The 26,351-nt window shown below is 40.8% G+C and overlaps 1 protein-coding gene across 1 annotated transcript in view; it reads left to right on the top strand.

Moving 5' to 3' along the window:
• Positions 1-26,351, top strand: part of LOC109622245 (protein phosphatase 1 regulatory inhibitor subunit 16B) — a 396,202-nt gene that overhangs the window by 250,682 nt on the left and 119,169 nt on the right. Inside the window, exon 4 of the mRNA XM_062856265.1 lies at positions 19,175-19,349. Coding sequence (XP_062712249.1) covers positions 19,175-19,349 — 175 coding nt within the window. The remainder of the gene's footprint in view (positions 1-19,174; positions 19,350-26,351) is intronic.

Here is a 26,351-nt window from a genome sequence, read left to right as displayed (position 1 = left end):
ATTCCATTGAATTTTTCATTTTTCCATATAAACGATGACCCACTCTAATGTACATGTGAATAATGTTCTATGATAGCTGTAAGAAGCGAATACAGATCTTTGCGAAAACACATGTAATACAGGAAATGTTTTTAAAATTTCCTCCGGCAATTCCGCTGGAAAATATCTTAGTAAAAGATTTAGAAATTCTAGCGCCAATAATTTTGTGAATTTATTTAGCAATTCTTTCGTATCCCTTTCGGAAGTTTATTTAAAAAAAAAATGCTTTCAGCACATTCTTTGAAAATTTCATCGAATAACCGTTTTAAAATTTTTGAAAGCTTATCATATAAGTCATGAACGCTCAAAATTTCATTGCATTTGGTTTATTGAATCCGGAGATGTAACAGCTCAAAGTTGGTTATCGGATAATTATGATTTTTTCTAGAATCTTTCTAACTTCATGTAGAATAGTCCGATCTTCCCAAATTTTGACAATTGATACTCAACTAATCTCAACTAATTGATCAACTCACAGAAAATATTTTAGATTTTTTTTAAGCACTTTTCAAAAAGTTACAGCTATTTGACCATATTTTGGAAAACGAAAATTTTGCCTGTCCCGATCATTTTGTCTATCCCCTGTATTTCAAGCTAAATCCTTGGTAGAGCAACAGTTTTTTTTTGTTTTTGTTTAGGTCTGTGTATTTTGACTTATAAGCTAATTCTTTGCTCTGGTGGAACAACAGTTTGAAACATTTTGTTTGAGAGTAGTGAAGGAGTGCATGGGTAGTGGACGTGCTCTGCTAAGGCACAGTCGTTTTGATACGATTTTGTGCGATAAATTCGCAATAAAACGTATTTAGGTGCAGCAGTTTTTATTCGAGTGTTTATTACATCAAAAAGTGTAGTGATGAAGAATGGAAACTGCTTTTTTTGAGAAATAGTGCTTTAAAATATTTCTCGGGTGTCGCCAAACCAGCAATACAGCTGGCAGCCATAATGTTTGGAAATTGTCGTCAGGTACACCACCGCATGGTAACATGTAGTGGTGTCGTAAGTATTTGCTTTCTACATGAAAAGAGATTTCTCCCTCTTGCAGTGTATTTCATACGGCTATATGCGTATTTTACTGAGTTACCAGTGGTTATGTGTGTTGGGTACTCACAGCCCAATTTAGTATATGATAAATTGTGTTCTATTACGACATGGTCGTTCTTAACATAGAGTTTAGATTTCTGCAACAATATGCTTGGGAAATTTTAATTTTTCTCGCATGCTGCTGTAGATTCTTTTCCATTGATATGGGTTCTTACCAAGCTTCTTCATTGCTTGGAGCACTATTGTCCATATTTGTACTGATTTGAACATACTAAATGACATACAGTGTGTAGCTTTCGCATAAATGTTACGTCGTTTAAGCATGGTCCAAATCACGTTTACTCACACTTTGATACATCTTTCAAGATATATTAAATTTGAGTATAGTTTTCCTTACTCTTTTGGATAATTGGTATGATCAATGTGTTCTGGTTACATACACAAACATTGCAAATGAGTATTCATTGCAATTAGAGCATACTAAACATTCACTATAACTGTGACCTCTTGAAATTCGGTACTAGCGTTTAAGAAGATCAAAACTGCTTTTGATTGCGACGTCTTCTTACGAAGCCGTGGAACATACAGTGTATCAAACAATTGTCCGTACAGCAATTTTTTTGTGAAAATAATTTTTCTTTCAAAAGTTTATAACTTTTTTATGCGTCAATAAAAAATGCTGCATTTTTGACCAATTATGACCCAAATATTAAAGCTCTATTGGTAAAATTTTGAGCGAGATCGAATAAGTTTTCTGAAAGTTATAGAACTTTTAGTAAAACTTATAAGATTTTTGAACACATTTTTAAAACATTATATCTCAATATGTACTCGATGAAATTTTTCCAATTTTTTATGTGTTACATCTTATACCTAAGGCTTTCACATGCAGCTATGTTTCAGGTTTTATATACACTACAAAAAATTTGAAAAATGTGCTTATGTAGCTGACGATGTTTAAAAATTTACTAAATTTTGCACATATAATCTGCCAAACGTTTTCCACCAATAAAAATGCATTGACTGAACGAAAAATCCACAGGACCTACTCTTCATATGTAGTTTAGTAGGTCCTGTATAAAAATATTACATTAAGAGAGTTTAAAAAAGTTGAAAACACTTGGCACTTTTATTGATCAAAATATGATAAATTTCCAAATGACACTCTGAACATATACAGATTTTTCATATTTTTTGTAGTGAATATAATACCTCAAACGAAGCTGCATATGAAAGCCTTAGGTATAAGCTGTAACACAATAAAAAAATGAAAAAGTTTCATCAAGTGCATATTGAGATATAATGTTTTGAAAATGTGTTCAAAAATCTTATAAGTTTTACTGAAAGTTCTATAACTTTCAGAAAGCTTATTCGATCTCGCTCAAAATTTTACCAATGGAGCTTTAATATATGGGTTAAAATTTGTCAAAATTTCAGCGTTTTTGTTTGACGTATAAAAAAGTTATAAACATTTAAATGAAAAATTATTTTCATCAAAAAATTACTGTACGGACAATTGTTTGATACACTGTATTTCATCTGTCAAATACAATCCGCTAGGGTGTTTCAAGTATTTTGGATGGACCGTTGTGCGTATATGCTTTGGATATTTACGGCAAATGGAATGTCCAAAATATACAGGGTGTTAGGTTCCTGAGTGCAAACTTTTTAAAGGGCGATAGAGGACCATAAATGGTGGAAAAAATTGTTCTACGCATATGGTCAAATATCAACCGTTACGTAGTTATTGAACTCCCCATGTTTTTGACTCTTATTGCCTTAACTGGCTATAACTTTAAAATGGTCAAACTTATCGCTGTTTTTTTACCCTTATTCGAAAGATTATTGAATTTTCTATCAAATGGCATCTTTCAACCGATTGGTTAAGTTAAATAACTAAGTTTTCTAGAGCAAAATAGCTAAAAATAGCGTGTTTTAATTTGTTTTTGTCAATTATCTTTGAAAAATGCGTAATAAATTAAAATCCTTTCTTTGGCAAAGTTGTGGCCCCTGTTCCACTCTACAATTCGTTTTTTGACATCAAACTTCTATCTCTTATCGTTTTCTTGCAATTTCGATTTAAACGTCGCATTTCAGATCATAAATTTGCAATCATCATGGTAAGCACCTTTTTGCGTACTGTGCCGCACATTTAAATCAAAATTGCAAGAAAATGATAAGAGTAAGAAGTTTGGCATCAAAGAACGAGTTGTAGAGTGGAACAGGGGCCATAACTTTGCCAAAGAAAGAATTTTAATTTATTACGCATTTTTCAAAGATAATTGACAAAAACAAATTAAAACACGCTATTTTTAGCTATTTTGCTCTAGAAAACTTAGTTATTTAACTTAACCAATCGGTTGAAAGATGCCATTTGATAGAAAATTCAATAATCTTTCGAATAAGGGTAAAAAAACAGCGATAAGTTTGACCATTTTAAAGTTATAGCCAGCTAAGGCAATAAGAGTCAAAAACATGGGGAGTTCAATAACTACGTAACGGTTGAGATTTGACCATATGCGTAGAACATTTTTTTTCACCATTTATGGTCCTCTATCACCCTTTAAAAAGTTTGCACTCATGAACCTAACACCCTGTATACGTGCAACGGTCTGTCCAATTTATCTGGAACACCCTATCATTATTGGAAAGAGCACAGTTCTCTCTTTCGAATAGTGACTGTAGGTTGCGTTGGACCAGAGGTAAGCTCCTTGGTGAATGTGAGAAGCTGTTGTTATGCATGCACAGTTATGACTTCCAAGTGTTGGTACTGAATTCTCTTAACTCTCTTTATCTACCCATTGTTATACGGCACGATTTGGGTATTGGAGAGTGAGTCGTATGACAATCTTTCTTTTTCATTTCGACCTCGTTCGACGACAGTTGAAACATCTTCAATCGTGTGGATTTATCCTTTTTTTTTTAGTAATGGCTGCTAATTCGGTACCAAACTCTCCTTTGCCTTCAGCTGCAGACGATCAACATCAAGTTGTGCGAGAATTGCAGCCAGGTAAGTCCTCAGTTTCTGAGGGAGTTGTTGAAAAATGTTCAACCGTAAATGGGAAAGGTGCTGCCACAAGAGTACCTTCCAAAATGGCTGGCAAGTCTAAGGCTAAGGCTTCAGCAGCAAAAGGTACCACAAATCTTAGTGGTGCTGTGCCATCTTTTCACGCTTTTCGTTTTCAATTGAGCCTGAAAAACGGTTTTTTTACAAACGAGCTGAAAGATGAGCTGTTGTTCAATTTGAACAACTTGCTCTACCAGCTACCATCTAATTCGTTTATTTCCAGTTTCAACGGTCATGGGCTTCGCTACGGTAAAATCTGGTTTACGCCAGAAAACGAAGAAAGCTCTGCCTGGTTGAAAGGGAAACTGGCTGAAATAAACGAAAAAGCGGTAGATGGTTGCAAGTTCCAAATTGAACCATTTGGTCTCCATCAGAACAAGATCTGCCTCAACGTTCCTTTGATCCCAAATGAAAGTTTAAGCGATTCTGAAGTTCTGAAGAGACTTCATTTCCAAAACCCAGCATTGGGAATTGGTTACTGGAAGATATTGAGAGCTAAGTCAATATCTGTGGTTAATCGTTTGATTATCTGCAGCATTGGTGATTGTTCTCTAAAACTTCTAAAATCAATTGATTCCAAATTGAATTACGGGTTTCAAAAAGTTATTTGCAAACCGTATACGCAGAGCAAATCTGCTAACTCCAAGAGCTAATCTGTTCAAAGAATGCATTTTGTTTTCTTTGGATTTGTGCCTTGGAAACAATTGAACTAAAGGTTCCAACTTGTGCATTCAAATGCACGTTTGCAGTATAGCTGCTAAATTTAGAAATGAATCTTCTTCTGTACTGCCGTTCCACACATGGTTGGCCCATGTTATATGGGAGTCCCATATAACATGGTACAATTATGTGTGGAACGACAGTATAGTAGATACAATTTCTATTATTATATTTCCATTTTGGAAGTAAGCTTCCCATGGGGATTTTTGTCATTATTATCCGCTTGTAATTTTGCTCACCATTCCCTTTCCTTTTCCCCTCCCATTCCCATTTCCCTTCCCATTCCCCATTCCCTTCCAATTTTCCTGTCAGGTAAATGATGAATGCGGCAATGAAAGTGCGAGGCACAAATCTCCCATTTGCAGGAGAACGTGCCGCCTGAGCCGACCTACTGATACCTGATACCGATTGGTAGAGCAACAGTTTTTTTTGTTTTTGTTTAGGTCTGTGTATTTTGACTTATAAGCTAATTCTTTGCTCTGGTGGAACAACAGTTTGAAACATTTTGTTACCCAAGAATATTTTTTTTTAAATGCCTAGAAGGAACTCCTGCAGAAAATGTTGGCAACAACTCAGACATTTTTGAATGAATTTTGGTAGAATTTTTTAAAAGGACTTTTCAATGTTTTGAAAAAAAATATATTTGGCGGAAAATTAACTTTTTTTCATAAAATACAACTTTTTTCATGAAATACAACAATATTCTCGTTCTCATATTTATCCAGGATTTTTGTTTGTTTTTTTTTTTTAATTAGAATTCCTCTGTAAATTCACCCTTAGGAAATTCTTAACAGTTCTTTGTTATATTTTATTTGGAATTATTGTCGTTTTTTTTTCGAGAGCTGCTTCTAAATATTCGCCTATACTTCGAGCATAAACTTCTCTACATTCTCAGAAATATTTATTCAAATTATTGTGTCATGTTTATATGTTAGCCTTGAAATTCTATTTAATTTTATATTGCATTTTTCCTGGAAGAACCAGGAAATTTTATTTCCGATGTTCAGTAGACACTCTGTAATCAGTATTTTTTTCAACTCCATTTTATCCGTAAGATGGCAAAAGCTGTAAGGATACAATGGGTGGAGCATGTTGTGAGAATGCTGAACAACAACCCTGCAAAACTAGTGTTTGCACGAGATCCGGACGGTATAAGAAGACCTGGAGGGTTGCGTGCAAGATGGGCGGATCCGGCGGGAAGTGATCTGGCGAGAGATGGACGTGGCTGAAGTTGTAGATTGACAGCCACGAGCCGTGAATTATGCAGAAATATTGCTGATTCAGATTTCCGGAGGAATAACCTGTGAAATTTTCTGATGAATAGCTAAAAGAATTTATAAAGAAACTAGCGGTACCCGGCAAACTTTGTCTTGCCTACTGCGTTTTTTTTGACGTTTCAAGTTTCTAGCCAAGACCAAGTCCCCGGTCAAAATGTATGCAAGATCGATTTTCAAAAACTCTAAATTTTTCCATGTTTTTGCCTCATAAACCTTGCTTGGGTGAAAACTAACAGAACAAAACTAAGAAGACCAAAATCGGACCTTCCGTTCGTAAGTTATGCGCTTGCATGTCGCATGTCGGCAATCCAAAAAATTCATAATGCCCAATATATCGAATACACAAAAGCTTTTACTCTTGTCAAAAAATGAACTGTGTTCGTACACAGGGCTAATTACAGGACATTGCCCTATTAGATATCATCTGAAATTAATGGGCAAAGCTGAAAACGATATTTGTCGCTTTTGTAAGGAGGATAGTGAAACCTCCGAGCATTTATTATGCAGTTGTCCTGCTCTTTTTAACAGAAGAGCGATTTTCTTTGATAAGGGACTTTTACAGCCCTTTGAAGTATGGTTTTTAAATCCAAGTAAGGTAGTGCGTTTCATACGGCACATTATACCTAGCTGGGATGATACCTAGGTCTTGCGTTGATGATTTCTGACATATAGAAATTAATCACCTTGACAAGGTACAATTAGTAAAATGGGTTGTGTATCACAAAAGATCAAATATGGTCGCAGTGATAATATACCCGACAAAAAAAAAGTTATGCGCGGTCCCACGTATGCCACTACATTTTTATATATATAGATTATCGAAAGGAATATCAGAAATATTATCAAACGAAAGAAATATCAGATAATTTCTCAAATTCTCAAGACGAAGGCGTTTCAAAAGAATAGTCGAAGAATGTCTAAATATTTTTCCGTAAAATATCCGAAAAAATTACTCAAAAAGTTCAAAAGCATTACTGAAGAAATTCACCAACAAATTCTTGAAGAAATTGCTGAGGAAATTCCTAAATCCATAAATTGAATACCGAAAAGAAAAATCCAAATGCATTACCGAAAGAGTTTCAAAAGAATTAGCCGAATAAGAAACTTTCAAAAAAATATATAGATTATCACTTCGCAACCTATATTTTTGGAAATTAATCATCAACTGATAAAATCAAGCGAAAAAAGTATATTATCCGATCAAGTTAAAGGTTCTAAAATATCGTCTGAATGGCCTTCCCGACAAATGGCAAAATGGTATTCCCGGAAATGATAAAGAACCTTCCTTACCTGTTAACCGTTTTGTGTCCGACAAACTTTTTGTTTTTTTCTACACCATTTAAAAAGGGCGCTGGTTACCCGGGTACTCTGTCGGCCACATAAGAGTTAAATGCCAACTGGCTACGGGAAATTTCTCTGGCTTTTTTGGGTAGGTATAGAGTATATTCGTGCCTACCACATGATATACACATGAAAAATTGTCATTGGCAGAGGAAGCTCTTAGTCAGTAACTGTAGAAGTTCTCACATAATAATCTGAGAATCAATCTGAGAAGCTTGCTTTATTCCAGATGAGACCGTACGCCGAGAGGCGGGAAGAGAAAAGCCCGCAATGATTCGCATTGCTTCTTCAAAGAAGCTACCGTGATTGCCATTTATAATTTCTTACCCTGCATCGTCTGTCGTAACCCGAAAAATTCAATAAATAATTACAAGGTTAGTTGAATTTTCGATTTTTTATTCGGACCTTCTCGCAATTCAATGGCTTGTGGGTTGCTGGTGAACATCTTCATCGTTTCATCTGAAGATAATTTTATAACTTTATTATCACTTCGAAATCGAACGATGGAGGAAGATAGAGAAAAATGCGACAAAAAAAAAATAAAAGAGGAGCCAAAGAGCAACACCGGAAAAGGGAGCAACTTTCCCCCCGTTTGATCGAGGTTATGATTTGCGGCTCTCGATTTTTTTTATTGGAAACCCATTTTTTATTATCTCATTTCTTATCCGATGCGATATCAAGTGGCCGCGGCTGGCGGCCCCTTCTTGGTAGGGGTTCAATCAGGAAAATGCCGTCCCTAATCCGATAAAATAAAAGTTCAGGAATGAAGGATGGCTGTCCCTCGAGGAGAGAGTTAGGAAGATGAAAAAATCTGTTGGCATTGTTTAGTAGGCCTTGAAAACGTCCGTCGATGGTGTGTGACTCCCATCATAGGCGATAGCCAAAGCCAACCAAGAAAGCTGTGCCAATTTTTGGCATGAGACTTCTCGTCGAAGCAGGCTTGTGAGTACACCACATCTCAAGCACGATTCTGCCACGCGTGCAGGCTATCGATTTCGCCCAGTAGGTACTGGAACGTGACAAAAGTCAGTTATCATGAACTTAACAAATTGATGATCCAGTTGCTTATCGCTACCGCGTGCAGCCAGGCCATGTATGCTGGGAACAACTTTTCCTCCGTTATCAAGGTGAAAAATCACTACAAAGTTCCCTGTGGAGGCTTACCCACCTCGTTTTGTAACTGAATGATTAAAACATGTGTAAATTTTCCCACGCTAGAGTTCCTCCATACCTACCGCACCGCACTGCTGACTCCATAAAGCTCCTTTGTGCGTGTTCCCATAAATCACCTGGGCGCTTCTTCGCGTGGAGCGGAGCTTTCGTTCTAACTAAACCAGACAAACTACATACGTCCCAGCTCTTCCAATGCACAGTGTACTAGAAGGATAAATTAATGAGTAGAATTCTGGAATTTAAAACAAAAACATAATTTCAGAATTGAAGAATTTTGAGAAAATTTCTATGAAGAGTTTTGGGGCGAAACCATTCAGGCAACCTTTGATGACAGCAAAAATCCTGGAAGGATTTAACGTGGAACAATTCGTCATTGAAATCATCGTCATCATCAAACATTTGAAAGCAGTTTTCTCGTTCAAAACAAAAGTCTTTGATATGAAAATATATTCACTGTACTCCACATGAGGAATAGAATGCAGTGAATATATTTTCATGGTCGATGTTTTGATTTGCAGCGAGAAAACTGCTTTTTATTTCCCGAAAAATGATGACGAATGCTTGAGCCTTAAAGAGATATCTTCGAAGGATGTCAGGAGATATCCTGGAAGGGTTCCTGGAGAAATACTAGAAGAATTTCAGGAGAAATTCTGGAAGGATTTTAGAAGAAATCCTGGACGGATTTCAGGAGAAATCCTCTTACGGATTTCAGGAGAAATCCTGGACAAATTTCAGGAAAATCCTGGACGGATTTCAGGAGAAATCCAGGATGGATTTCAGGAGAAATCCAGGGAGGATTTCATGACAAATCCTAGATGGATTTCTCTAGAAATCCTGGATGGATTTCAGAAAAATCCTGGGCGGATTTCAGGAGACATCCTTGAAGGATTTCGAGGGAAATCCTAGGGGGAATTCGAGGGAATTCCTTGAAGGATTTCGAGGGAAATCCTTGGAGGATTTCGAGGGAATTCCTTGAAGGATTTCGAAGGAAATCCTTGGAGGATTTCGAGGGAAATCCTTGGAGGATTTCGAGGGAAATCCTTGGAGGATTTCGAGGGAAATCCTTGGAGGATTTCGAGGGAAATCCTTGGAGGATTTCGAGGGAAATCCTTGGAAGATTTCGAGGGAAATCCTTGGAGGATTTCGAGGGAAATCCTTGGAGGATTTCGAGGGAATTCCTTGGAGGATTTCGAGGGAAATCCTTGGAGGATTTCGAGGGAAATCCTTGGAGGATTTCGAGGGAAATCCTTGGAGGATTTCGAGGGAAATCCTTGGAGGATTTCGAGGGAAATCCTTTAAGGATTTCGAGGGAAATCCTTGGAGGATTTCAGAGGAAATCTTTGGAGGATTTCATGGGAAATCCTTGGAGGATTTCGAGAAAAATCCTTGAAGGATTTCGAGAGAAATCCTTGGAGGATTTCGAGAGAAATCCTTGGAGGATTTCGAAAAAAATCCTTGGAGAATTTTGAGGAAATTCCTTCAAACTCCTCGGAGGATTTCCATCGTAACCCTTGGAGGATTTCCTTCGAATTCCATGATTTTTTTCTCCTGAGATGATTTCAGAGGAAATCCAGAGAGGATTTCAGAGTCAGAGAGGATTTCAGAGGAGATCCTGAGAGGATTTCAGAGGAAATCCTGAGAGGGTTTCAGAGGAAATCCTGAGAGGATTTCAGAGGAAATCCTGAGGGGATTTCAGAGGAAATCCTGAGAGGATTTCAGAGGAAATCCTGAGAGGATTTCAGAGGAAATCCTGAGAGGATTTCAGAGGAAGTCCTGAGAGGATTTCAGAGGAAATCCTGAGAGGATTTCAGAGGAAATCCTGAGAGGATTTCAGAGGAAATCCTGAGAGGATTTCAGAAGAAATCCTGAGAGGATTTCAGAGGAAATCCTGAGAGGATTTCAGACGAAATCCTGAGAGGATTTCAGGGGAAATCCTGAGAGGATATCAGAGAAAATCCTGAGAGGATTTCAGAGGAAATCCTGAGAGGATTCCAGAGGAAATCCTGAGAGGATTTCAGAGGAAATCCTGAGAGGATTTCAGAGGAAATCCTGAGAGGATTTCAGAGGGAATCCTGAGAGGATTACAGAGGGAATCCTGAGAGGATTTCAGGGGAAATCCTGAGAGGATATCATGGGAAATCCTGAGAGGATTTAAGGGGAAATCCTGAGAGGATTTCAGGGGAAACCTGAGAGGATTTCAGAAGAAATCCTGAGAGGATTTCAGGGGAAATCCTGAGAGGATTTCAGAGGAAATCCTGAGAGGATTTCAGGGGAAAACCTGAGAGGATTTCAGAGCCAGAGAGGATTTCAGAGGAAATCCTGAGAGGATTTCAGAGGAAATCCTGAGAGGATTTCAGAGGAAATCCTGAGAGGATTTCAGAGGAAATCCTGAGAGGATTTCAGAGGAAATCCTGAGAGGATTTCAGAGGAAATCCTGAGAGGATTTCAGAGGAAATCCTGAGGGGATTTCAGAGGAAATCCTGAGAGGATTTCAGAGGAAATCCTGAGAGGATTTCAGAGGAAATCCTGAGAGGATTTCAGAGGAAATCCTGAGAGGATTTCAGAGGAAATCCTGAGAGGATTTCAGAGGAAATCCTGAGAGGATTTCAGAGGAAATCCTGAGAGGATTTCAGAGGAAATCCTGAGAGGATTTCAGAGGAAATCCTGAGAGGATTTCTGAGGAAATCTTGAGAGGATTTCTGAGGAAATCCTGAGAGGATTTCTGAGGAAATCCTGAGAGGATTTCTGAGAAAATCCTTAGAGGATTTCAGAGGGAATCCTGAGAGGATTTCAGAGGGAATCCTGAGAGGATTTCAGGGGAAATCCTGAGAGGATATCATGGGAAATCCTGAGAGGATTTCAGGGGAAATCCTGAGAGGATTTCAGGGGAAACCTGAGAGGATTTCAGTGGAAATCCTGAGAGGATTTCAGGGGAAACCTGAGAGGATTTCAGGGGAAATCCTGAGAGGATTTCAGGGGAAATCCTGAGAGGATTTCAGGGGAAATCCTGAGAGGATTTCAGGGGAAACCTGAGAGGATTTCAGAGGAAATCCTGAGAGGATTTCAGAGGAAATCCTGAGAGGATTTCAGAGGAAATCCTGAGGGGATTTCAGGGGAAATCTTGAGAGGATTTCAGGGGAAATCCTGACAGGATTTCAGGGGAAATCCTGACAGGATTTCGGGGGAAATCCTGACAGGATTTCGGGGGAAATCCTGACAGGATTTCGGGGGAAATCCTGACAGGATTTCGGGGGGAAATCCTGACATGATTTCAGGGGAAATCCAGACTGGATTTCGGGGAAAATCCTGACAGGATTTCGGGGGAAATCCTGACAGGATTTCGGGGGAAATCCTGACAGGATTTCGGGGGAAATCCTGACAGGATTTCGGGGGAAATCCTGACAGGATTTCGGGGGAAATCCTGACAGGATTTCGGGGGAAATCCTGACAGGATTTCGGGGGAAATCCTGACAGGATTTCGGGGGAAATCCTGACAGGATTTCGGGGGAAATCCTGACAGGATTTCGGGGGAAATCCTGACAGGATTTCGGGGGAAATCCTGACAGGATTTCGAGGGAAATCCTGACAGGATTTCGGGGGAAATCCTGACAGGATTTCGGGGGAAATCCTGACAGGATTTCGGGGGAAATCCTGACAGGATTTCGGGGGAAATCCTGACAGGATTTCGGGGGAAATCCTGACAGGATTTCGGGGGAAATCCTGACAGGATTTCGGGGGAAATCCTGACAGGATTTCGGGGGAAATCCTGACAGGATTTCGGGGGAAATCCTGAATGGATTTCGGGGGAAATCCTGAAAGGATTTCGGGGGAAATCCTAACAGGATTTCAGGGGAAATCCTGACAGGATTTCAGGGTAAATCCTGAGAGGATTTCAGGAGAAATCCTGAGAGGATTTCAGGAGAAATCCTGACAGGATTTCAGAGGAAATCCTAAGAGGATTTCAGGGGAAATCCTGAGAGGATTTTAGGGGAAATCCTGAGAGGATTTCAGGAGAAATCCTGAGAGGATTTCAGGGGAAATCCTAAGAGGATTTCAAGGGAAATCCTGAGAGGATTTCAGGGGAAATCCTGACAGGATTTCAGGGGAAATCCTGACAGGATTTCAGGGGAAATCCTGACAGGATTTCTGGGGAAATCCTGACAGGATTTCAGGGGAAATCCTGACAGGATTTCAGGGGAAATCCTGACAGGATTTCAGGGGAAATCCTGACAGGATTTCAGGGGAAATCCTGACAGGATTTCAGGGGAAATCCTGACAGGATTTCAGGGGAAATCCTGACAGGATTTCAGGGGAAATCCTGACAGGATTTCAGGGGAAATCCTGACAGGATTTCAGGGGAAATCCTGACAGGATTTCAGGGGAAATCCTGACAGGATTTCAGGGGAAATCCTGACAGGATTTCAGGGGAAATCCTGACAGGATTTCAGGGGAAATCCTGACAGGATTTCAGGGGAAATCCTGACAGGATTTCAGGGGAAATCCTGACAGGATTTCAGGGGAAATCCTGACAGGATTTCAGGGGAAATCCTGACAGGATTTCAGGGGAAATCCTGACAGGATTTCAGGGGAAATCCTGACAGGATTTCAGGGGAAATCCTGACAGGATTTCTGGGGAAATCCTGACAGGATTTCTGGGGAAATCCTGACAGGATTTCAGGGGAAATCCTGACAGGATTTCAGGGGAAATCCTGACAGGATTTCAGGGGAAATCCTGACAGGATTTCAGGGGAAATCCTGACAGGATTTCAGGGGAAATCCTGACAGGATTTCAGGGGAAATCCTGACAGGATTTCAGGGGAAATCCTGACAGGATTTCAGGGGAAATCCTGACAGAATTTCAGGGGAAATCCTGACAGGATTTCAGGGGAAATCCTGACAGGATTTCAGGGGAAATCCTGACAGGATTTCAGGGGAAATCCTGACAGGATTTCAGGGGAAATCCTGACAGGATTTCAGGGGAAATCCTGACAGGATTTCAGGGGAAATCCTGACAGGATTTCAGGGGAAATCCTGACAGGATTTCAGTGGAAATCCTGACAGGATTTCAGTGGAAATCCTGACAGGATTTCAGTGGAAATCCTGACAGGATTTCAGGGGAAATCCTGACAGGATTTCAGGGGAAATCCTGACAGGATTTCAGGGGAAATCCTGACAGGATTTCAGGGGAAATCCTGACAGGATTTCAGGGGAAATCCTGACAGGATTTCAGGGGAAATCCTGACAGGATTTCAGGGGAAATCCTGACAGGATTTCAGGGGAAATCCTGACAGGATTTCAGGGGAAATCCTGACAGGATTTCAGGGGAAATCCTGACAGGATTTCAGGGGAAATCCTGACAGGATTTCAGGGGAAATCCTGACAGGATTTCAGGGGAAATCCTGACAGGATTTCAGGGGAAATCCTGACAGGATTTCAGGGGAAATCCTGACAGGATTTCAGGGGAAATCCTGACAGGATTTCAGGGGAAATCCTGACAGGATTTCAGGGGAAATCCTGACAGGATTTCAGGGGAAATCCTGACAGGATTTCAGGGGAAATCCTGACAGGATTTCAGGGGAAATCCTGACAGGATTTCAGGGGAAATCCTGACAGGATTTCAGGGGAAATCCTGACAGGATTTCAGGGGAAATCCTGACAGGATTTCAGGGGAAATCCTGACAGGATTTCAGGGAAAATCCTGACAGGATTTCAGGGGAAATCCTGAGAGGATTTCAGGGTAAATCCTGAGAGGATTTCAGGAGAAATCCTGAGAGGATTTCAGGAGAAATCCTGAGAGGATTTCAGGAGAAATCCTGAGAGGATTTCAGGAGAAATCCTGAGAGGATTTCAGGAGAAATCCTGAGAGGATTTCAGGGGAAATCCTAAGAGGATTTCAGGGGAAATCCTGAGAGGATTTTAGGGGAAATCCTGAGAGGATTTCAGGGGAAATCCTGAGAGGATTTCAGGGGCAATCCTGAGAGGATTTCAGGGGAAATCCTGACAGGATTTCAGGGGAAATCCTGACAGGATTTCAGGGGAAATCCTGACAGGATTTCAGGGGAAATCCTGACAGGATTTCAGGGGAAATCCTGACAGGATTTCAGGGGAAATCCTGCGAGGATTTTAAAGGAAATCCTGCTAGGTTTCAAACGAAATCCTGCTAGGTTTCAAATGAAATTCTGCTAGGATTTCAAAGGAAATCCTGCAAGGATTTCAAAGGAAATCCTGCTAGGATTCCAAACGAAATCCTGCTAGGATTCCAAAGGAAATCCTGCTAGGATTCCAAAGGAAATCCTGCTAGGATTCCAAAGGAAATCCTGCTAGAATTCCAACGGAAATCCTGCTAGGATTCCAAAGGAAAATCTGCTAGGATTCCAAAGGAAATCCTGCTAGGATTCCAAAGGAAATCCTTCTAGGATTTCAAAGGAAATCCTGTTAGGATTTCAAAGGAAATCCTGATAGGATTTCAAAGGAAATCCTGATAGGGTTTTAATGGAAATCCTAATTGTATTTTAAAGGAAATTCTGATCGGATTTCATTCTGATCGGATTTCAGGGAAAATCCTAAGAGGATTTTGGAGGAAATCCTGAAAGGATTTCAGTTGAAATCCTGAGAGGATTTTAGAGGAAATCCTGAGTGGATTTCATTTGAAATCCTGGATGGATTTCAAGTGAAATCCTGAGAGAATTTCAAGTGAAATTTTGAGAGAATTACAGGTAAAATTCTGAGATAATTTCAGATGAAATCCTGGGAGGATTTTAGGAGAAATCCTGAAAGGGTTTCAGGAGAAATCTTTAGAGGAGTTCAGGAGAAAACCTTGGAGCTATATAAAAAATCCTGAGAGGATTTTCTGGGAAATCCTACAATAATTTCAGGTGAATTCCTGAGAGAATTTCTGGAGAAATCCTGAGAGGATTTCAGGAGAAATCCTGAGAGGATTTCAGGAGAACTCCTATAAGGATTTCTCTACAAATTCTTGGAGGATTTCTAGGGAAATTCTTGGAAGATTTCGAGGGAAATGCTTGGTGGATTTTGTGGGAAATTCTTGAAGGATTTCGAGGGGAATTCTTGGAGGATTTGATGGAAATCTTTGGAGGTTTGGATGATTTCGAGGAAAATCCTTAGATGATTTCGAGGGAAATCCTTGGATGAATTCGAGGGAAATTGTTGGAGGATTTTGAGGGAAATCCTTGGAGGAACTCGAGGGAATTCCTTGGAGGATGTCCAGGAAAATCCTCGTAGGATTTTGAGGAAAATTCTTGGAGCATGTCCAGGAAACTCCTTGGAGGATTTCGAGAAAAATCCTTGGAGGATTTCGCGGGAAATCCTTGCAGGGTTTCGAGGGAAATCCTTGCAGGATTTCGAGGGAAATCCTTGCAGGATTTCGAGGGAAATTGTTAGATGATTTCGAGGGAAATCTTTGCAGGATTTCGAGGGAAATCTTTGCAGGATTTCGAGGGAAATCCTTGGAAGATTTCGAGGGAAGTCCTTGCAGGGTTTCGAGGGAAATCCTTGCAGGATTCGAGGGAAATTGTTAGAGGATTTCGAGGGAAATGCTTGGAGGGTTCCGAGAGAAACCCTCAGAAAATCGCAGAGGATTTTAATGGTGGATTTAAGGGGAAACCATGAGAGAATTTCAGTGAGAGGCCTAAGAAGAATTCAGGGAAAATCCTGATCTTTTTGAAACACTGTGCAATGCAGGTGATTGTATGGTACACCAAAGCAACTTCTGGCATGAATTTTTAATTTCTTCTACCATCCCACTCGGTTCGCATCTCCCTTGTATTCCAGAACCGTGGAATATTGCGAGCAAAGTCGATGTTAAATTGAAATCGTTGTAGATAGGTTGTTCTCACCACCACCTCAGTACCTACACATGTTGAATCCGTTGAGGTTATGTACATAATGAAGTGAACATGAAGCGCATGTTGCAAATTTCCAACTCAACTCAGAACGACCACCGAACGATGACGGTGGAGTGTTCTGTTCTGCGGTGTTTGCGCGATGGTGGTGATGTTGGCGGTCTTACGAGTCAACCAACCGACAAACTTACATTACATATCTATATCTACATGATAATGCTTTTGTTCTTGGGTGTTTCGTTGGACTTAAACTGACAGTTGAACTACACAAAGTAACCCACGGGGGGATTCTGTCGGAGATGACAGGACCAGCTTGTGTGCTTTATGTGGTCTGCCTGTTTGGAAGTGAACACAAACGCTGCCGTGTTAAGGCGTCAATGTCGGTTGGGGAACGATTTGTATCCACTTGTTGATTATATACAAGCGGAAGATAGAGGAATTGTGAGATCTTGGTAACAACAGAGCTTTGTTCCGTAAATGATTGCTTAATACAGTCTTAGAGGATTTCGTTTGAAATTTCCCAAAGAATTTGTTTCATATCTCTGAAATTTTCATCAAAAACCATCATAATTTTTTGTCACTGCTAGGTAGATTTATCAGTTTTGACCACAAAAGCGTGTGGCGCTAGAAAAAAAACTAGAATATTCCACTTATACATTGAAGTAAATGTGTTCGTTGAAATTTAGAGCTTTTCATCACCCAGTTTCCAATGCATCACGACCATGCATACCAATTTAACCTACAATCAATACCGTCATCGCTTCGTGAAAACCTATAATTTCCAATAAGTGCATGCGTTTTGGGGTTGCAAATCCCTCCCATCGTAACAGCAACGATAAAAAAATCCAAACCACATTGATAGTCAGTCGGCCGCACACCGCACACATACCCACTCACATATCATGTAACTCATTTTACCTCATCCATTAAAAGTACTTACGAACATGTGCACGACGGTGGTGGCGGGCGCGTTCGCATCCGCCAAATTGCATAATTAATGACGCTCGCTCTCGCTGGCTGCCTGCTCTGCTCTGATCATTATTGTTTTGTTCCGATTTGGACCACACCGGCCCGAATTTCGCGCGCAACATGTGCACTGCACACGCCTCTTTCTCTAATTCTCCTTTATCAGCTTTGTGGCTGGCTTCGCAGATGATACTCCGAATGGTGCTGATGCCAATGGAATCTCTGAATGGAAGTTAACTGTAACAGTTTTAGTTATTTAAAAACAAAACGAAATAACGATACAGGTTGTAGTGGTGTACCATAACATGTATGGTTAAAAGCCACTTTTACCATTTGATATATGGTCAGGTATCACAAATTTTCTATGTAAACTTTATATTTTATACTTTTCATATAGTTCAGACTTTCAGAGCATTACTTTGCATGGTTGTTATGGCATGTACTTCTATTATCATTATTTTTACTCGGGTTTTCATCCAACTGATTATGTCTCAAAATTTGGCGAAACTTTTGGCAACAACCACTCCATTTCCATATAATTACACGACAACGATGATGATGATGCTCTGCCTTCACCCACGGGAGACACGTGGTTTCCAGCTTCCCACAGTTGATTGCAATGACCGACCGCAAAGACGACGCGTCCTGCTTTGGCACCGGTCCAAACCGACCCATCATAATGGTGAACTTTGCTTTTTTTCCTCAGTGTGGTATAAGCATGTGGTGATTACGATACGGGAAATGGTTGCTTGCAACAGTGGCGCATTTTTCCATTACAAATCACAATAATTTATCAAATTCTTCAAAGACTCTGATATTTGGATTGATACATAACAACAGTCCGTTGTATGGTAAAAACTATTCGAAAATATATAATAAATGGAGGTTACTATACAGCATATCGTTTATGTGTTGTTTTTTGTTACATTTAAAAAATATCAATTCGTTGAAACCATACAGTTATGACATAGCAAATGGTAACTAGGGAATCGCGCTACTTGGGCGGTGGCTTCTATTTCCGTCTGTTTTCCGCTATAACTCAGTCAAATTTGAACCAATTGACCCAAATTTTGGAATGCGGTGTGATAGGTATAGTATCTACCCGTGTACAACATTTCAAGCCAACTGGTTCAAAATTGACTGAGTTATAGTGGAAAACAGACGAATATAGAAGCTACCGCCCAAGTGGCGCGATACCCTATTATAGAATGACGATATCCCGTATCATATTGTTATAGTATCACAACAGTATTCAGTTTAATTACTCTGCCTGCACATCACAAAAATTTACAGTCTACAGAAAGATCTTGTAAATTTCTGATTGAAAGGTGTTTAGACTAAAGAAAGTTCTTGTTAATTTCTGAATGAAAGGTGAGAATCCAACGGTTTATTATTATTTGTCTTGAGTTCCAAAGAAAGTCTTCTGCATTAGTTATCAATTATCCCATGCATTTTATGTACACTTAACGTAACCTTCCTAACGCTCCACACCATATAGCATAAAAGCTCTGAACCGCATCGACCGCCGCAGACATCCGAGCTCTCAAACCAAACCCCGAACCGAACCACGACCCTCAACGACAAGAGCATCTTTTTTTTGGTTCTTCCGCAGCCAGTCTTCTGATCTGCCCGCATGTTTAATTACACACGATTCACCTGTTTCATTTTTTCCATTTCCCAAAATTCAGGCGCCGGGCCCAACAGCTGAAGGTGGCCAAACAGCGCGAAAAGGAATGGCTCAAGGCCCAGCGGAGCAAGGAAAGGATGGCCCAGCAGCAGCACATGTCCACCTACAAGCGGCACATCACCTTCGAGGACAGCGTGGTCCTGCTGGAAGCGGCCGCCCGGAACGACATTGCCGAGGTGAGTTATCCCTGAATGTGCAAAATCCTATTAAAGTTTTATGTAATTTGGCATCGAAATCCCGTCGAATTTCCCCTAATATTCCTTGGAGGATTTCCTTGAAAATCCTTGAAGGATTTTCAACGAAATCCTTGAAGAATTTTCCTCGAAATACTGGAAGTATTTCTCTCGAAATCGTGGAAGGATATCCCTCGAACTCCTAAAAGGATTTGCCTCGAAATCCTGGAAGGATTTCCCTCGAAATACTGGAAGGATTTCCATCGAAATACTGGAAAGTTTTTCCTCGAATTCGTGGAAGGATTTCCCTCGAAATCCTTGGAGGATTTTCCTTGAAATCCTTGGAGGTCTTCCCTAGGAATCCATGGAGGCTTTCCCTCGAAATCCAGGGAGGATTTCTCTCGAAATCCTTGGAGGATTTCCTTCGATATCCTGGAAGGATTTCCATCGAAATTCTGGAAGGATTTCCTTCGATATCTTGGAAGGGTTTCCCTCGAAATCCCAAAAAGATTTCCCTTGAAATCCCGGAAGGATTTCCCTCGAAATCCTGGAAGGATTTGCCTCGAAATCCTGGAAGGATTTCCCTCGAAATCCTTAGAGGATTTCCTTTAAAATCCTTGGAGGATTTCCTTCATAATCCTTGCAGGACTTCCTTCCTAATCCTTGAAGGATTTCCTTCGAAATCCTTGGAGGGTTTCCCTCGAAATGCTTGAAGGAATTCCCTCGAAATCCTGGAAGGATTTCCCTCGAAATCCTGGAAAGATTTCCTTTGAAATCCTTGAAGGATTTCCCTCGAAATCCTTGGAGGGTTTCCCTCGAAATGCTTGAAGGAATTCCATCGAAATCCTGGGAGGATTTCCCTCGAAATCCTGGAAGGATTTCCTTTGAAATCCTTGAAGGATTTTCCTCGAAATCCTGGAAGGATTTCCCTCGAAATCCTGGAAGGATTTCCCTCGAAATCCTGGAAGGATTTCCCTCGAAATCCTGGAAGGATTTCCCTCGAAATCCTGGAAGGATTTCCCTCGAAATCCTGGAAGGATTTCCCTCGAAATCCTGGAAGGATTTCCCTCGAAATCCTGGAAGGATTTCCCTCGAAATCCTGGAAGGATTTCCCTCGAAATCCTGGAAGGATTTCCCTCGAAATCCTGGAAGGATTTCCCTCGAAATCCTGGAAGGATTTCCCTCGAAATCCTGGAAGGATTTCCCTCGAAATCCTGGAAGGATTTCCCTCGAAATCCTGGAAGGATTTCCCTCGAAATCCTGGAAGGATTTCCTTCGAAATCCTGGAAGGATTTCCCTCGAAATCCTGGAAGGATTTCCCTCGAAATCCTGGAAGGATTTCCCTCGAAATCCTGGAAGGATTTCCCTCGAAATTCTGGAAGGATTTCCCTCGAAATCCTGGAAGGATTTCCCTCGAAATCCTGGAAGGATTTCCCTCGAAATCTTGGAAGGATTTCCCTAGAAATCCTGGAAGAATTTCCCTAGAAATCCTGGAAGGGTTTCCCTCGAAATCCTGGAAGGATTTCCCTCGAAATCCTGGAAGGATTTCCCTCGAAATCCTGGAAGGATTTCCCTCGAATTCCTGGAAGGATTTCCCTCGAATTCCTGGAAGGATTTCCCTCGAATTCCTGGAAGGATTTCCCTCGAATTCCTGGAAGGATTTCCCTCGAATTCCTGGAAGGATTTCCCTCGAATTCCTGGAAGGATTTCCCTCAAAATCCTGGATGGATTTCTCTCGAAATCCTGGAAGGATTTGTCTCGAAATCCTGGAAGGATTTCTCTCGAAATCCTGGAAGGATTTCTCTCGAAATCCTGGAAGGATTTCTCTCGAAATCCTGGAAGGATTTCTCTCGAAATCCTGGAAGGATTTCTCTCGAAATCCTGGAAGGATTTCTCTCGAAATCCTGGAAGGATTTCTCTCGAAATCCTGGAAGGATTTCTCTCGAAATCCTGGAAGGATTTCTCTCGAAATCCTGGAAGGATTTCTCTCAAAATCCTGGAAGGATTTCCCTCGTAATCCTGGAAGGATTTCCCTCGAAATCCTGGAAGGATTTCCCTCGAAATCCTGGAAGGATTTCCCTCGAAATCCTGGAAGGATTTCCCTCGAAATCCTGGAAGGATTTCCCTCGAAATCCTGGAAGGATTTCCCTCGAAATCCTGGAAGGATTTCCCTCGAAATCCTGGAAGGATTTCCCTCGAAATCCTGGAAGGATTTCCCTCGAAATCCTGGAAGGATTTCCCTCGAAATCCTGGAAGGATTTCCCTCGAAATCCTGGAAGGATTTCCCTCGAAATCCTGGAAGGATTTCCCTCGAAATCCTGGAAGGATTTCCCTCGAAATCCTGGAAGGATTTCCCTCGAAATCCTGGAAGGATTTCCCTCGAAATCCTGGAAGGATTTCCCTCGAAATTCTGGAAGGATTTCCCTCGAAATCCTGGAAGGATTTCCCTCGAAATCCTGGAAGGATTTCCCTCGAAATCCTGGAAGGATTTCCCTCGAAATCTTGGAAGGATTTCCCTCGAAATCCTGGAAGGATTTCCCTCGAAATCCTGGAAGGATTTCCCTCGAAATCCTGGAAGGATTTCCCTCGAAATCCTGGAAGGATTTCCCTCGAAATCCTGGAAGGATTTCCCTCGAAATCCTGGAAGGATTTCCCTCGAAATCCTGGAAGGATTTCCCTCGAAATCCTGGAAGGATTTCCCTCGAAATCCTGGAAGGATTTCCCTCGAAATCCTGGAAGGATTTCCCTCGAAATCCTGGAAGGATTTCCCTCGAAATCCTGGAAGGATTTCCCTCGAAATCCTGGAAGGATTTCCCTCGAAATCCTGGAAGGATTTCCCTCGAAATCCTGGAAGGATTTCCCTCGAAATCCTGGAAGGATTTCCCTCGAAATCCTGGAAGGATTTCCCTCGAAATCCTGGAAGGGTTTCCCTCGAAATCCTGGAAGGATTTCCCTCGAAATCCTGGAAGGATTTCCCTCGAAATCCTGGAAGGATTTCCCTCGAAATCCTGGAAGGATTTCCCTCGAAATCCTGGAAGGATTTCCCTCGAAATCCTGGAAGGATTTCCCTCGAAATCCTGGAAGGATTTCCCTCGAAATCCTGGAAGGATTTCCCTCGAAATCCTGGAAGGATTTCCCTCGAAATCCTGGAAGGATTTCCCTCGAAATCCTGGAAGGATTTCCCTCGAAATCCTGGAAGGATTTCCCTCGAAATCCTGGAAGGATTTCCCTCGAAATCCTGGAAGGATTTCCCTCGAAATCCTGGAAGGATTTCCCTCGAAATCCTGGAAGGATTTCCCTCGAAATCCTGGAAGGATTTCCCTCGAAATCCTGGAAGGATTTCCCTCGAAATCCTGGAAGGATTTCCCTCGAAATCCTGGAAGGATTTCCCTCGAAATCCTGGAAGGATTTCCCTCGAAATCCTGGAAGGATTTCCCTCGAAATCCTGGAAGGATTTCCCTCGAAATCCTGGAAGGATTTCCCTCGAAATCCTGGAAGGATTTCCCTCGAAATCCTGGAAGGATTTCCCTCGAAATCCTGGAAGGATTTCCCTCGAAATCCTGGAAGGATTTCCCTCGAAATCCTGGAAGGATTTCCCTCGAAATCCTGGAAGGATTTCCCTCGAAATCCTGGAAGGATTTCCCTCGAAATCCTGGAAGGATTTCCTTCGAAATCCTGGAAGGATTTCTTTCGAAATCCTGGGAGGATTTCCTTCGAAATCCTGGGAGGAATTTCTTCGAAATCCTGGGAGGATTTACTTCGAAATCCTGGGAGGATTTCCTTCGAAATCCTGGGAGGATTTCCTTCGAAATCCTGGAAGGATTTCCCTCGAAATCCTGGAAGGATTTCCCTCGAAATCCTGGAAGGATTTCCCTCGAAATCCTGGAAGGATTTCCCTCGAAATCCTGGAAGGATTTCCTTCGAAATCCTGGAAGGATTTCCCTCGAAATCCTGGAAGGATTTCCCTCGAAATCCTGGAAGGATTTCCCTCGAAATCCTGGAAGGATTTCCCTCGAAATCCTGGAAGGATTTCCCTCGAAATCCTGGAAGGATTTCCCTCGAAATCCTTGCAGATTTTTTCTGAAATCCTTGCAGAATTTCCCTCGAATTTCAGGGAGTGTTCCCTGGAAGAATTTCACTGTCTTGCCCCTATAATATATTTTCTCGAAATTCCTTTGAGGTAAATTTTACTGTGGCTATCTGATTTGAGTCGAACTCAGGCAACCTCAGCAAAATTTTGATGAATAGCCTTGTGTTTACTAACGAAGCTGTACGGGACCCCATAAGCTAACTGTATGATTGAAAACGTACCAGAACATAAATTTTATTGACAATATTTCATTACCCTTAAACAATGGGTGACCGGTGAAGTCGAACAGGCTGAAAGCAGAGCAGCGACAGCCAAGACACCGTAAACAAAACTACCCACATAAGTGGCTGACTGTTTACGACCGTTGCGGGGTCGTAAACCTAAATGGTGAACTACCGCTGCTCAGACACATTCCCCGGTTGTTCGAAAAACCAAAGTGGGTTTGTTTTCAAGGTTACCTACATATATACTTGCAGAAGTTGGTTGCAGTTGTAGTCGAAGTTTGGAAACTCAGTCTTCCTTTTACAGAAAAACTGCAAGTCGTTCCAGGCGCATTATGAATAGGGAAATACACATAACCTCAACGTAACTCAATGTCAAGTCGTCAATTACAGACGGTGGTAATAATTTCCGTCCAAAGCAGAATTGCTTCACACCATAAAATATATGATAATTGGAGGTTTTACCATCCGAAGTAAGTACCATACCATACATTAGCATTTCAAGGTAGAGCTGGTATTTAGCGTAGTTCCATCAGAAATATACATTTTCCTTAACAAACTCCAATTACTGTTATTTAGTAATACATCATTAAAGACTATTGTATTAAAAGTCAAACCAAAGAAAAACTATGAAATATATGGTTTGTGGTTGACAAACAGTTATTGAATTCAATTTCGTTGAGTATTTGCTTGAGTGTTTCTCAACAGAAACAGCGAACTCTCAAAGATTTTCAAACCGATTAAAACAAATTGATAAATGGTGAGTGTTAGAAATTGTAAATCCACTTTGACGATACACCTTATTGTAAATAACTATAAGTTATATTGTTTTTTACGTGTTCAAACCACAATATTAATGGTGAATTACCACTATCTAATGTTTTGAAACAGTGTTTTTAAATTCATTTGCGTGGACTGCAGATAGACTGAATGTAGAAATTCCAACAATTTTGAATACAAACATCTAACGACTTCATGGAACAGTTGTACATTCCTTTTATCGTTTTCATCATGTGAGAGTTTTCAATCGTTAAAGTTTTTCATCATAAAATAGAGTTGTATGATTCTGTAGTACGAAATTGAAACCATCGGATAAAGCCAAGCACATATCTCCTCAAGCAACAAAAAATCAATAACATTTGTAACTGAAACCGGTACTTGTTTAGAGTACATACTTCCGGAGCAATTGGAGGGAGATGATACGAAAGATGATGATGACGACAACGACGACGATGACTTGATGGGTGATGATTGCTTTATTCGACAAAAGCACTCCATATTACAACAGTCAGACATACATACAAAGCCACATACAGAAAAAGGATCTCCTGCTCGTGCCATGAATCGCAACAATCCTCAATCTCAGTGAGCCGGTCGAGAGTGAAATATTCGCACGACTGGTCCTGACAGCTCAATTCAATCTCGGTAGGCCTAGACAGACGAAGGCTATAGGGCACTGCACTGTTTTGATTTTGTATGGGATTTTGAAGTTTCGTGGCCTTGTTGTTTACAAAATTTCTGTAAGAGTGAAAGAGAAGGAGAGAATTCCATGCAGTGCCCTATAGGCTTACTACAGTCAATCAAACAGTAGCAGCAACGGTCGCCTACTCTTCCGTTCCGTTGAGGTCTTAGATGACTTGCAATTTTCTTGTATTTGTTGTTCGTGCTACTGTGATGTGAAATGAAGAGAAACGAGGCAAGGAGTAAATCAAATTTATACCAGACAAGTGCAAACATCAACCGTCATCGTAGTCAGCACACGCATGGAGAAATGTGCGATGGAAAAAATGGACTGATGGATGAGATACAATCAGAAACAGGCTCTGACACTTGTGATGAAATACAATGGTACCTTTCTATGAGGACCAAGACAATAATATTGCATCTGAAGTTATATTTTCAGAATAAAAAAAGGGAAACTTCCAAGGATTTCGAAGGAAATCCTCCAAGGATTTTGAAGGAAATCCTCCCAGGATTTCGAAGAAAATTCTCTAAGGATTTCGAAGCAAATCCTCCAAGGATTTTGAAGGAAATTCTCCAAAGATTTCGAAGGAAATCCTACAAGGATTCCGAAGGAAAGCCTAAAAGGATTTCGAAGGAAATCCTCCAAGGATTTCGAAGGAAATCCTCCAAGGATTTCGAAGGAAATCCTCCAAGGATTTCGAAGGAAATCCTCCAAGGATTTCGAAGGAAATCCTACGAAGGATTTCGAAGGAAATCCTCCAAGGATTTCGAAGGAAATCCTACGAAGGATTTCGAAGGAAATCCTACGAAGGATTTCGAAGGAAATCCTCCAAGGATTTCGAAGGAAATCCTCCAAGGATTTCGAAGGAAATCCTCCAAGGATTTCGAAGGAAATCCTCCAAGGATTTCGAAGGAAATCCTCCAAGGATTTCGAAGGAAATCCTCCAAGGATTTCGAAGGAAATCCTCCAAGGATTTCGAAGGAAATCCTCCAAGGATTTCAAAAGGAAATCCTCCAAGGATTTCAAAGGAAATCCTCCAAGGATTTCGAAGAAAATCCTCCAAGGATTTCGAAGAAATCCTCCAAGGATTTCGAAGAAAATCCTCCAAGGATTTCGAAGAAATCCTCCAAGGATTTCAAAGGAAATCCTCAAGGATTTCGAAGAAAATCCTCCAAGGATTTCGAAGGAAATCCTCCAAGGATTTCGAAGGAAATCCTCCAAGGATTTCA

This window comes from Aedes albopictus, chromosome 3 (genome assembly GCF_035046485.1).
Source record: "Aedes albopictus strain Foshan chromosome 3, AalbF5, whole genome shotgun sequence".
Classification (NCBI taxonomy): Eukaryota; Metazoa; Arthropoda; class Insecta; order Diptera; family Culicidae; genus Aedes; species Aedes albopictus.
The sequence above is the reverse complement of the archived record's forward strand: the minus strand, read 5'-3'. Positions and strand labels throughout refer to the sequence as shown.